A 12362-nucleotide genomic window follows, 5' to 3' on the forward strand; every position below is an offset into this window, starting at 1 on the left:
ATAAAATAAATACGTGACTATGTAACATTTAGAAAATACAAGAATAAAAAGCCTAGAGAGAATACGTAAAAGTAAAGGACTATGTAAAAGGAGAAAATAAAATACTTTAATCATAAAATATGCTACATTTAGAAGAAAACCATCAGACAAATTAGAATGGAAATGTTAGTTCAAAGACAAAAGAAAAGAAGGGGAGTTTTCTGTTAGAGAAAAATTTGTTGTTTTTCAAAAATGGATTATTTGGGTACAAAATTGTTGTGGTATCTGAGGTCCCTCGGCCTTTATCAACACATCCCTATGGCAATAATAGCCATGGGGGTGTTTGTTTGGTGGTTGCAGAATCTTCCAGAAAGAAAGGAGCGAGGCTGGAGTTTGCAGGTGGACAGGAGACAACCTTGCTGGGTTCTTTGAGGTCATGTAGCAAAAGCATTTGAATTGGAAAAGATTGGGATCTAGGCTTTCTAATATTCTTTCTCGCATCTGATGTGTAGACACAACATTTAGGGAGTGAAGTCTACAGGAATCATGGCAAGCTAAAGGATTTTTAAAACTTTTAAAGTATTTGTAAGTGTAAATACTGAAGAATTAGTTGCTTTGTTTTGACACTAAATTATTTTACACCATTTGAGACACAATGTCTGCCCACCATTCTTGTACAAATGGGACTGGTTTGGATGCTCTGCCCAGAAGTAAAGGAACCACGGGCTGCCGAGAACCTTCTAAGCTCTTGTTTGAGGCAAGAGCCCACAGTTCAGGCAGGGACACCCCAGGGTTCCTGACGCTGGAGAAAAGGCACTTCTGTGGCTCACTCCCAGCCCTGCCGCTGTGTCCAGGGGCCACTCAGGAATGATGAGTAGCAGTAGGTGATGATGGTTACTTTGGCACGTCTGAAGGGACAGTAAATGGGGCTAATTCTAGTTTTAATACTCCGTTGGTCTCTAGCACAACCAAAGTGGCTTAATTTGCAAAACCACGTGGATAGTAATGCATTTAATCAGCTGCAGTAAGTCAGCTTTAATACGGAGCTCTGACCTGCTACAGCTGGCTTGTCTTTATTGAAATTCCATAAAGCGCATCCCTTTCACTCAGTTGAGAATAACGAGAACGCTGATTTAACTGCTCAGGGGACTGGGTTTTTTTGTTTGTTTGTTTGTGTTTTTTTCTGATCGACGGTCATGTTTCAGCAGCTCCCGGGACATCACATGGTTTCTGTGACCGTCTCACCCTCTGGTCGGGTCAGAGCCCAGCCTGCTCGGCAGGACGCAGGGGCACCATGTGGGGACCTCGCAGCCACCAGGCGGGGCCCCTCCAGGCTTCCGGCATCGCTCTACGATGCTGCTAGGCTGGAGCAGGATAACCGCGGCGGCCCCAGAGGGTCAGCTTTCACCAGCACGTGGTTCCTTTGGTAGATGTGGATCGACGACCACATTGGAAATGGTCGCAAAGCTGACAACAAGCAGGTGACACGTCTCTGGAGGAGAGTTTCACGAGGGAGACAGGTGTCTGCTCCCCCCGCGGCTCCACGTTACTGGGATTTGTTTGAAACACCAGCTCCTGTCTCTCAGACACCAGGCAGCTGAAAATCTGCTCCGGGGGCTATTTTTATAACAAGTGGATGTGTGAACGTTTGAGGTTGGTGTGGGCAGGTTTTGAACTAGCAAGTCTGAGCCTGCAGAGAGAATCGGCCACCTTGGGGCCGATACTCAGTGGCCCTTGTGTCTCATTTATAAAACAGTTAGCGAGGCTTCAGGGTGGTATCACTTGAGTTTCTGAGCAGGTATGTTATGTTTGGGGCAGAAAAGAAGTATGAAGTCCCTGCTGGTCCTTTGGATCTAGTTGCTGTAAATACTGTGACACAAGATTCAATCGTCATCACGGAAGGAAAGAAAGGGACTCGGCCTCCACCCACAGTTCCCTGGAAGGTGCGTCCCCCAGAGCCCATCAGCAGGGGACGTTGGCTGTCCCCTTCTCGGCGGGCGGTGGGGTTGACAGCAGAGAGCGGAGCCGGGAGGGGCGCCATGGGCAGAGGAGACCCCTGACCCTGGTCCTGCCGTCCGTGACCCCACATCCACCTGCAAGTACAGTTTCCCCAGAACACGGCACATGGAGCCCTGGGGGCGCCGGGGGCCCAGAGGTGGCTGGGGTCACCTGGAATGTTTGGGGGTTTCCAGAATGGACTGACCTTCTGGAAAGAGCGATCAGAGTATGAGACGGCCTGAGTCGGTGGCTGAGAGTGGACAGCAAATACGCAGAAAAAGAAATGGAAGAAAGCTGGGATGACCTCAGGGACACCTGAAGGTTTATGATTAGCATCGCTGGTGAAAGAGGTACCTGGCTGCCAGGGAGCTGAAGACCTTTAAAATCTGTGTCTTATTAAAGATACACACAGAATTATTGGAAACATGGGCGTAAGGAAGAGGCTTGACCACTTCTTAATATAATGGAGTCAGTATTGTCCACTTTCTTTAATGGAACCTCAAACAATTTATGGAGACTCTGCCCTGATGACACCTGTCATGTTCAAATAAAACTTACAGGTGAGACCGAGGGCTCTGAGGAATTACCTGTTGTTGCAGGCACCCGTGATGAGCCTGTACTTGTTTGCCAGGCAGGTGTTTGGACATCTGGGGGGAAGCATGTAGGGCTGGCATCCGGACAGGTTTGCAATCGTTTTCAGTAGATCTTCTGATAAAACATCTAAGGAACAAACACCAAAGCTTCAGCCCTCGATTGTAATAACAAACCTACCTGACGGGGTAAATGTTCTAATGTGATCGGGATTCACACAGAAACCTCCTCATTCTTTGCAGGAAGCCCTTCCTTCTCCTTGAAATCAATCCTCTCTCATTTAACCCCCTTGAGTGTCCTCGTTGCTAGGAATGTGGGGTTTAAAATGTATCTTTGCTTTGCGATCTTTCAGAAAAGCAATTCTGAGCGCTCTGACCCCAGAGGCGAGCACTTCTTGGAGGCATCCGCAGCCTCGCTCGTGGAATCTCCAGCGTTTGCCCTGCTGCTCGGCTGAGGCTGGGGGCCCACGCCCTGACCTCAGAAGACGGCGAATCCTGGCCTTTGTCCTCCCCGCAAACCCTACCTCAGTCAAGTTTCCTAACAGTATCCACGTGTCCATCTACAAAACCCTTCTTTTCTCCTTCATGTTGATGTTTGCTTCCTTCTCATAAATCTTTCTAGGTTAGGGCCCCAGGAAACAGTCTCTTATTTTTTGCCAGTTTTGTTGCTGTTTATTTGACAAATCAAAGCAAGGACCACTTTCTTGTCTGTTGGTAGAAGGAATCACTGGTTACTCCCCAAGATGGTTTGTATAAATCTTCAAAGATAATGCCATAAAACTGGCCAGATCCCGATGAAATCAAGATAGAAAAACACTGGAAGACACGCATCCCATTTTCAAACTAGAGAGAAACAAAACTAGCTTAATTAATGTTCACTGAACAACCTCTATGGAATGACTGTATGTGGACAGTTAAATGAAGCTTAGACTACAATTTTTATTTAGTCGATAGAGAAATACACATTCCTTAACAAGGTGAGGCTTTGCACCAGGGAACGCTCAAGCACATGGGAGTGTCTAACAGACAAAGTCCATGAGAAGAACCACAATGTGATTTCCCTGGTAGCGCAGTGGTTAAGAATCTACCTGCCAATGCAGGGGACATGGGTTCGAGCCCTGGTCCAGGAAGATCCCACATGCCATGGAGCAACTGAGCCCGTGGGCCACAACTACTGAGCCTGTGCGCCACAACTACTGAGCCCATGCACCACAACTACTGAGCCCGTGTGCCACAACTACTGAGTCCACGTGCCTAGAGCCCGTGCTCCGCAACAAGAGAAGCCACCGCAATGAGACACCCGCGCCCCGCAACAAAGAGTAGCCCCCACTCGCCACAACTAGAGAAAGCCCGTGCACAGCAACGAAGACCCAATGCAATCGTAAATAAACAAATAAATACATTTATTTTTTAAGAAAAAGAACCACGATCCTAGCTATGTTAATACAAAACCAATGCTAGGAAACATCCCTAGGGGAGCGGTGCCAACATTTGATTGTAGATACTGTTTGGTGACGAACTGATGGGGAAACATTTGGATCCTTTCACTTTTACTAATTCTGAAATTTCTAGATTGGCTATGCTGATAGTGGAAATAATAGAAAACATCCTAGACTATGGGGTTCTTCAATTCTGCACCACAGCCTGGCCGAAACTCATCAGCTGAATACACCTGCAGACCTGGGCAATGGCCTTGCGACTCTACACCGTGAACCCGAGGCCGGCAGGACCTCTGACTGCAGTCACGGCTACCGGAGTCCCAACTGCTTCAATAAAAACATTTCAGATGGATCTTTGGTTGCTCTAAAGTTGATTCAACTTAACTTCTAAGTTTAGTATCTGAGAATTCAGGTTAATCCCGGTTTAGCTGAGTCTGTCTCATTCTAAAAGCTAAGTAAATCAGCATGAAACTCATCTACAGCTAATTGGGAGGAAAAACTCAGAGACCAAGTAGCTCACGGCACCACATGGAAAAAAGTCTCCACAAGTTCATTAAAAATAATCTTGTTTTTTAATTCCTCATCATTGGACTTAGAAATACGCCTATGATCGAAATCACTTTCACTCAGTATCTTAACATCAACAGAGCCTTTGATGGGCTGCAGCTCGCCCCTCGTGTCTGCTGGTTTGCCTGTGGCCAGCCGAGTGGACGGCCAGTGTGACTGCCCCATCGGAGGGAGAAGCACGCTGGCTCCCAGAGGCCTGAGCAGGACCCTGAGGCAGTTTTCTCAGGAGAAGCGGGGCTGCTGTCCCCGTCTCCCTGGAACACACTGCATCCCACAGAAGTGAGTTTCCCCCAGGTTTTAACCAGGTCGGTCGGGGCCTTGAAAGTATCCCTCAATCATTTCTTACCACAGAGCGGGACACTTAGGTTATTGAGCTGCTTCTCCAAACCCCATCTGAACAGCAGAGAAGCAGTGGTTTCCCAGAACAACAAAACCAAGCTACTGAGCCTCTTAAAGAACCGCTCATTTGTCCTGTGAACGAGTGGGCATCGCGCCCTGCGGGGACACCCCCGGCCCCTGCGCAGCCCTGCCCGGCCCTGACCTGCCCCCCTCCCCCGGGTGCTCACCTGTGGGCGGCCCAGACGGTGCAGACCCTAGGTGAGCCCTCCTCATTGCCTCCTGCACCGACACCTCCATGATGTCCGCCGCCCGGGACGCGGCGCGGCTGGTGGGCTCAGGGAGTTTGGAAAAAGACAGAAGCTGTGATGGAGAAATGGTTTCTCTTTTGTGGAGGTTTCTGGGCACAAAGAGGAGATGTAAAGTCAATTATTATTTTATGGTGTTTGGTAATTGCTAATCAATCACACACACCTTTACTTAGTACCTGCCAGGCGACAGGCAGGTGGGGATTCAAGGACCCCCGTCCACAAGGACCGCGGGATTTAGTGAAGGGATGGGACCCAAGTGTAGACGATCTTCCAGTGTTGAAAGGTGAGGAGAATGACCAATGTTTGTCTTTTACAAACTTGCGTAGCCAACTCCTTTGACCCTCGTAACAGCTGTGTGAGATCAACCTTCTCATCAAAGTCCAGTTAGTAAGCGGGTTTGCTAACATTGCCTATACATGTACCATACATTGCCATGAAAACTAAATTAAGTTGGTTTCAGAACCCTTTTTGACAATGGCTCATCTGTGTATGTGTGCCGCTGATTCATTCTTCTTGGTCACTTTGTAATATACGTTAAATTTTTGTTGAGATGAGGTCGTCTCACTTTTTATGTTGATAGTTTTTCTAGCTTATTGTGCAATACTGATTTTTAGTGTTATTTAAGGGTATTTTAAGTGCTAATTAATGTTTCACTGAGAGTATTACTGTGGATAAATAAATTGATTTTGTAACTTGAGAAAACAACCCAGTTAGACGTGAGGGTTCCAGCTGATGGATGGGGCTCTGAGAGCCAGCAGCCTGTCCTGGTCCCAGGCCAGATGTGCTGAGGCTGCGACCCTGCTGTGTCCGTGTCAGTCACGCATCTCACGGCACAGCTGAGCAGGTGACGGAGCTGCTGGCGGCAAGAACTGCAAGTCCTGCCGTGGGCGCCCCTCACCCTCCCGTCCCTCTGTCCTCTCACGAGGGTCCCTGGCCTTCGGGATTCCAGCAGCTCCCACCACAGGGGACCCACCTGCCCACCAGCATTTCAGGGCCCGGGGACCCCTGGAGGGGCAGGACCCAGGTGGCCTGTGCGGGAAGCTGCCGTCACCTGGTGGCCCCTGCAGGCTTGCACCACTGAGGCCCCAGGAGCCCGTGTGAGGACCAGCTCTAAGCCTAACCTGAGAGCCGCGGGGTCAGAGCTCGGGGGCAGGACACCCCCTACCACTGCTGCTCAGGTTTCTGGTTCACAGCCCTGAGGTCTTGGGGAAATGGCCCAGTTGTGCTTCAGTCATTCTGCCAGCTCTGAGCAAGTGGATCCTTCACACATTCCCCTTGTTACTGACAACCTGGAATGTGCGGCGCCCACTGAGCGGAGGTGGCGTGCAGGTGCCGGCTGAGCACTGACCCACATTACTCCACGTCTTCAGTCACTGCTCATCAAAGCGCAGGAGACCAGTGCTAGGCGGGCCCATTTCACAGATGAGGAAGGCGGTGCACCAGGATGACAGCCCGTGACTGACGGAGACGGCGTTGAGAATCGAAGATCCTACGCACACGGCACGCTAGACACCAGCCGGTGCGCGTATAGACGTACACGATAGAGAACGTAACGTGGGAGCGTGCTGGACTTGCCAGCGTGTTTCCCAAAGGTACTGTGAGGCCGTGAACTTTGAGGGGCAGAGCTTTTCCTTACAAGCTCCCACGGGAACCAGGCTCAGAGACGAATGAGGCCGTTGCTCAGGGCTGCCCACCCATGCTGGCGTGTGTTTCCACACCCTGGACGCCGCGGTAGGTGTGACGCTGGCCCCCAAAGACATCCGAGTTCTGATCGTCAGGCCTGTGAACGTGTTCGTTTCTACAGCAAAGGGAGTTAAGTGGCAGGTGGATCAGGTTGCTACTCAGTCTATCATAAACGCGGAGGTCATCCTGGATGACCCAGGTGGGCCCAGGGTAGCCACAGGGGAAGGTGACAGTGGAGGGAGCTCGGGAGATGGATGTGACAGCTCCAGGACGGAGGAAGGGGCCAGTAGCCAAGGGATGTAGGTGGCCTCGGGGACGTGGGAAAGGCAGGACACACATCTGTCCCTGAAGTTCCGGGAAGGACACGGTTCTGCTGACACCGTGGTTTTGGGCCCGTGAGGTACGTGCTGGACTTCAACCCTCAGGACGGTAAGGTAATACATTGCGTTGTTGTAGCCACTGAGTTTGTGGTGATCTGTTACGGTGGCGGCGGCCGCGGGCTCTGGTCCTGCAGAGGAAGCCGGGCCTTTCTGGGAGGACAGGAAGCCTGGCCTTTACTGGAAGGAGTCCTTAACCGCACGTCGGACAGTGAACAAAACTCTGTCTTCCAAGGCTGTTCGCTGTGTAGACACCCTTGGAGAGCCGTCTGGAGAGACGCGGCCAGGGCCCCTTCTCAGGAGAGCTGGTGTATTAGAAAACAGACAGGATCTTCCTGGGCCGCCGCGCACCAGCCCCCGGGCCCTTCCCCAGGCTGCGGCCAGCCGGAGCCCCAGGGCAGCAGGAGGGCCTGTGCCGGCCTGGAACTCACCGCCCCGTTGTCTCAGCGGGGACAGCCTCATTCCCAGGTTTCTAGCGTTTTTCTTCTGCTGTTACTAAAATCCACTGGGCAGCATGGTCGGCGAGTAGCCTTTGTTCCAACATTTACATATGAAACGAAGCCCCCAGGCCACAGGCTTTGCAGAAGGTCAGTTCCTCCTCGGGAGAAAGCAGGTCACCTCAGGGGTGCAGGCCTTCGCTGCAGGGGGGTCCAAGGAGGCTCAGTGCCTTCTCTCCATGCGGGTTGTCAGTAGCTCTTCCCCCTTTTCACGGATAGCTGATATCATAGTCGTGGACACACTCACAGAGTCAGACTTCACGAGGTTTCTTCTTTCTTTCCCCTTTAATTGAAGTTCTTATAAAATAAGCAAAACTTAGTTGCAGCCAGTATGGACAATAGGGCCTTTTTCTGGTGGAATAATAGAAATTTGAAGTAAACCAGCTTCTGCCTTGTGATATTTTGTATCTTGAGACCTTAAATAATGATTAGTCAGATTCCAGTAAAACAACACACTTGTGAAGATAAAACCTGCTTTTCAGATTCTTGTGTGTTTGTCGTGTTTGCTTTACAAACATCTAATGTGAGACTATAATATTCTTAATATTGATGTCGCTTTTATATTTAAAATGAAGGTGTTTCTTAATGATTTAAAAGGAATGCGGGGCAGATTTAATTCCTAGGTAAGGTTACAGCTGTGTCACAGAGCCCGGACGCTGGGGCCGTGTGTCTGGACCCCTCCTGCCCCCTGGGTCTGAGGCCAGTTCTGCAGGAGCCAGGCTCCCTCATCTGTCTTTTGAACCAGGATATATTGAACCCTGGCTGCATCACTGCCCTTTGCTCTGTTTTGCTAGAGGGAGAATTTGAACACGGTTCCTCTCGGGTGTTTGCATGTGACCCCAGAAACGAGAATAAGCTCACGTGAGTCTCAGCCCCTAATTTGTAAGGTGGAGGAAACTGTGAAGAATACGGTGGGCAAATCCGCTAAGCCCCAGGAGCCGGCGCACCTCTTCCCACTCCTGGGATGGTACCTGCTCGTCGTGGAGTAGACGGCCTCGTCCACCAGCAGCTTGCTCGCCTCCACGATGCCCCTGACTCGACACTCCTCCGTCTCTCCTACGAACGAAGCATCACACCGTCAAACGCAAAGTTCGCAAACTCCCTGCCACGCGCAGCCGGATGTGGTGACAACCACGGGGCGTCTGGGCCCCTCCTCCGTGGGGTCCTGGGTCTGTTTCCCCATCTTACGTGAGTATTGGTTCCTCGCTGGCAGAGACCCTGGGGATGGGGAGGGGAGGGACCCAGCACCATCTTTACGCGGGCAGCCCGGCCATTCCTACTTCTCACTTGCCCTGGCCACCTCCAGGGATTCTGAATAACTTCTTTTCTGAGCGCTTTCGTTACCTAAACCGGTGGTATAGAAAGTTCATAATAATAGTTGCCTATTTTAACTTGTGCATTTAAGAGAAGATAAACTACTCCAATACACCAGCAGTTTGCAGTGAAAAGACCCTTATTTTTTATTTTAGTTTTTAGTGCATGGCATGTTTAACAAGTTCTGTGGTATGACTGCTTGCGTTTCCCCAGAATTCGTATGTTGACATCCTAGCACTCAATGGAACAGCGTCAGGAGGAGGGGCTTTGGGAGGTGATGAGGTCGTGAGGATGGAGCCCCCATGATGGGGTACCTTCCCTCATATAAGGGACCCATGAGCTCCCGCCCCTTCCTCCAGGTGAGGACGCAGTGAGAAGAGCCCGTCTGTGAACCAGGAGGAGGGTCCTCACCAGAATCTGAAGGTGCTGGAAGCTTGATCTGGGACTTCCGGCCTCCAGACTGAGAGAAGCAGAGGTCTATTGTGTATAAGCCCCCCCAGTCCATGGTTCTGTGATCGCAGCCCAAATAGACTAAGACAATAATTTAAGATTCCGTCTTGGGGTTAAAACGTGAGGTCCCAAATGAATATCATAAAGGAGGCAACTCCTTCCAATGCACACAAGTAACTTCTGTTACTAAATCACCTTTTGCATAATCAATACTTCATCAAAGGAAATGCATTCATTTCTAAGAATAAATAGAATATCAGAATGTTCTTGAACATTACACACCTAAATGGAAAGAAAGCTATTTTTAAAATGGTAAATTTCCATATCTTTGGAATTACGTAAGCATAGCGTATTCCAGAAAAATACATTAAAGTCCTGAGCAAATTTAGGAGGATTAAGTTACCGGATAGCTTTTGTCCTAAAATTTAACGGAAGATTTTGTTGCAAGAAGTAAAGGGACTCGAAACTGTAAGAAAAGTTTGGGAGGTTCAGACGGCAGGTTCCTGGGAGGCGGAGACCTTGTCAGAGTCCATCCTGCATCCAGGAGCCCAGCGTGGGGTCTCGCCCCCGGTGGACCCACAAAGGCACCTTGAAGGACGTCGGGTTTCGCCTGCAGCCCCTCAGTGTCCTTTCCCAGCCGTCAGCGCACATTCCACAGCGTGACTCCCTCTGGTCCTTCCTCTGTGCCCCCTGCGCTCCTCCAACCCCGGGCTGGTGCAGGGCACACGGGGCGGAAGCGGCCTCAGCTCGGCCGGGTCCAGGCCACCACGGCCATGGGTTCGTGCCGTGAGGTCTGAAGCACCCGGCGGGCGTGCGGCACAGGAAGCGGGCGGAGCGGGGGAGTCAGGGGGACCCCAGAGGGGCCACCAGCCTGGGGCTGCAGGAGAGGCCGGCCTTTTCAGGGACCCCTGCCCTGGGGCTGGAGGGGATTTCACTCAGCTCTCAGGACTGGGAGCCCCACGAAAGCTCGGGGTTTAAGGCCCTGTGACCTTCACGTACTTCCTTTCGTTCCCGTCCAAACCGTCCGTCCACATTTTCGTTTCTGCGGTCAGCCTGGCCCTGCGTTGGCCGAATGCACTGACCCCCCTGCCTCTTAGGTCTCCTGCAATGAGATCAACTGCTGGCTCTTCGCAGCACTTGGCAGTTATTTGAGAACAGATTCAGTAAAAAGAAAAATGTTTGTCTGTCACCACTGTCTTTAGAATTAACAGTTGCTAGAGAGATCCTTCCTTTTCTTGACGATATTGTCATTTAAGCGTAATCCATTGTATTTGACTTATTCTCCAGTATCTTTCCTTACTAGGAAGTAGTTTACCGAGTTCCTAAAGATAGTGTTACAGGCTTGCAGATTATTATCTCTTCAGATATTGCATAAGAAATATATTTTTGGGCTGAAAATTCCCCATAAAAGTGTAGTTCTCGTCTTGAATTGCCTCCAGTCTCTGCCGGTAGCGGGCGGATGTGACCCGTGTCGTCTCCTCCTCACCGTGTGGGGGGTCAGGCTCACCTCCCTTCCTGGCTCTTCAATCACCTCCTTCAGCTGCTGCTGGGCAGCTACCGGGGCACGGGGTGGCGTCCAGAGACGCAGCATCCGACCGTAGGACCACAGACTGGGAGACCTGGAACCTAACCTCTTCTTTTCAGGTCTGAAAACTAAATCCGAGGGAGTTTCCTGATTCATCTGATCTGGAGACATCAGCCTTCTGAAGATGGGTACCCCCCGAGGGGGTGCGCTACCCATAGAAGGTCCCCTCCAAACATGCTCATCTCATATGGAAAGAGCTGGAATTCAGGAAGCCGTTATGCGAGAAAACACTACAGGCCAGAAAGAAGGAAGTCACTTATTTCCAAAGAGTGACTACTAAAATAACAAGGCAAGAGTGCTGGACTCTTCCTCTCTGAGCTGTACTCTCGACTAACTCCGAGGACGTGGTTTTGCTCTGAGCTCTGTGTTCAGTCCTGACTTTAATGATACCTGTTTGCTGAAACCCAATGAACTGGGGTAAGTCTGCCAGCTTTCCTCGTGAAACAGATCCACTCATCAGGCTGGCTTCCCCAATCCCCCACCTGCAGCAACGCCTCTGCTGCCTCTTGTTCATTTGCATCTGATTCTCTTGGAACAGCTATGACGTGTTGGAACACACAGATGATTGCACTCAAATCTTGACTTTGCACGAACACAAGAAACGAACCCCAGTCCGTGAGGTGATGAACTCACGTGGTTTCCATGATAAACGCGCTATTCGGAGCTTTTGAGAGAGGACTTGAACTCCTGCTGTGCAAACCTGCCTATGGTTCACAAACGGATGTGACACCTGAGGACAGCTGTTCCTGAGTGTTTATCAACCAGGCTCAAACGTGTGTGTTGTTTCCACGTGCAGACCTGGGAGGTGAGGGTGAGCATGGCCACAGCTCCGCCGTCTCTGAGACCCTTGGGACCTCTACTTTCTAAGCTGTGAACGGGTGACTGGACCCCACAGGCAGGTGGAGATGGACGTCTGTGGTCCAGCCCGGACCTGGTCCTTATGCCCGGGGCCCCCAGCCGGTTCTGAACAAGTGACAGGGAGCAATCCAACAGCTCGTGTCACAAAGTCTGTGAACACAGTGACACAAACCCAAATGCAGACAAAAAGTCTGGTGGGATCGCCATTGAAATTTTGCCTACGGAGAAATGTGACTGATAAAAGTTATGTTTCAAAGAAAGTTCGACACTTCTGTATATAAAATAGATAACCAGCAAAGACCTACTGTATATAACACAGGGAACTATACTCAGTATTTTGTGGTAAACTGTAAGGGGAAAGAATCTGAAACAGTGTAT

The 12362-nt window shown here is 50.5% G+C and overlaps 1 protein-coding gene across 2 annotated transcripts in view; it reads right to left on the bottom strand.

Moving 5' to 3' along the window:
* The window catches only part of TPO (thyroid peroxidase), a 31295-nt gene that overhangs the window by 17205 nt on the left and 1728 nt on the right, over nucleotides 1-12362 (bottom strand). For both annotated transcript variants that reach the window (XM_065890778.1, XM_065890777.1), the window contains exons 2-4: nucleotides 8749-8833; nucleotides 5140-5309; nucleotides 2565-2697 (exon numbers count right to left, since the gene is read on the bottom strand). In XM_065890778.1, coding sequence (XP_065746850.1) covers nucleotides 2565-2697; nucleotides 5140-5309; nucleotides 8749-8833 — 388 coding nt within the window. The remainder of the gene's footprint in view (nucleotides 1-2564; nucleotides 2698-5139; nucleotides 5310-8748; nucleotides 8834-12362) is intronic.

Source organism: Phocoena phocoena, chromosome 14 (assembly GCF_963924675.1).
Source record: "Phocoena phocoena chromosome 14, mPhoPho1.1, whole genome shotgun sequence".
Classification (NCBI taxonomy): domain Eukaryota; kingdom Metazoa; phylum Chordata; class Mammalia; order Artiodactyla; family Phocoenidae; genus Phocoena; species Phocoena phocoena.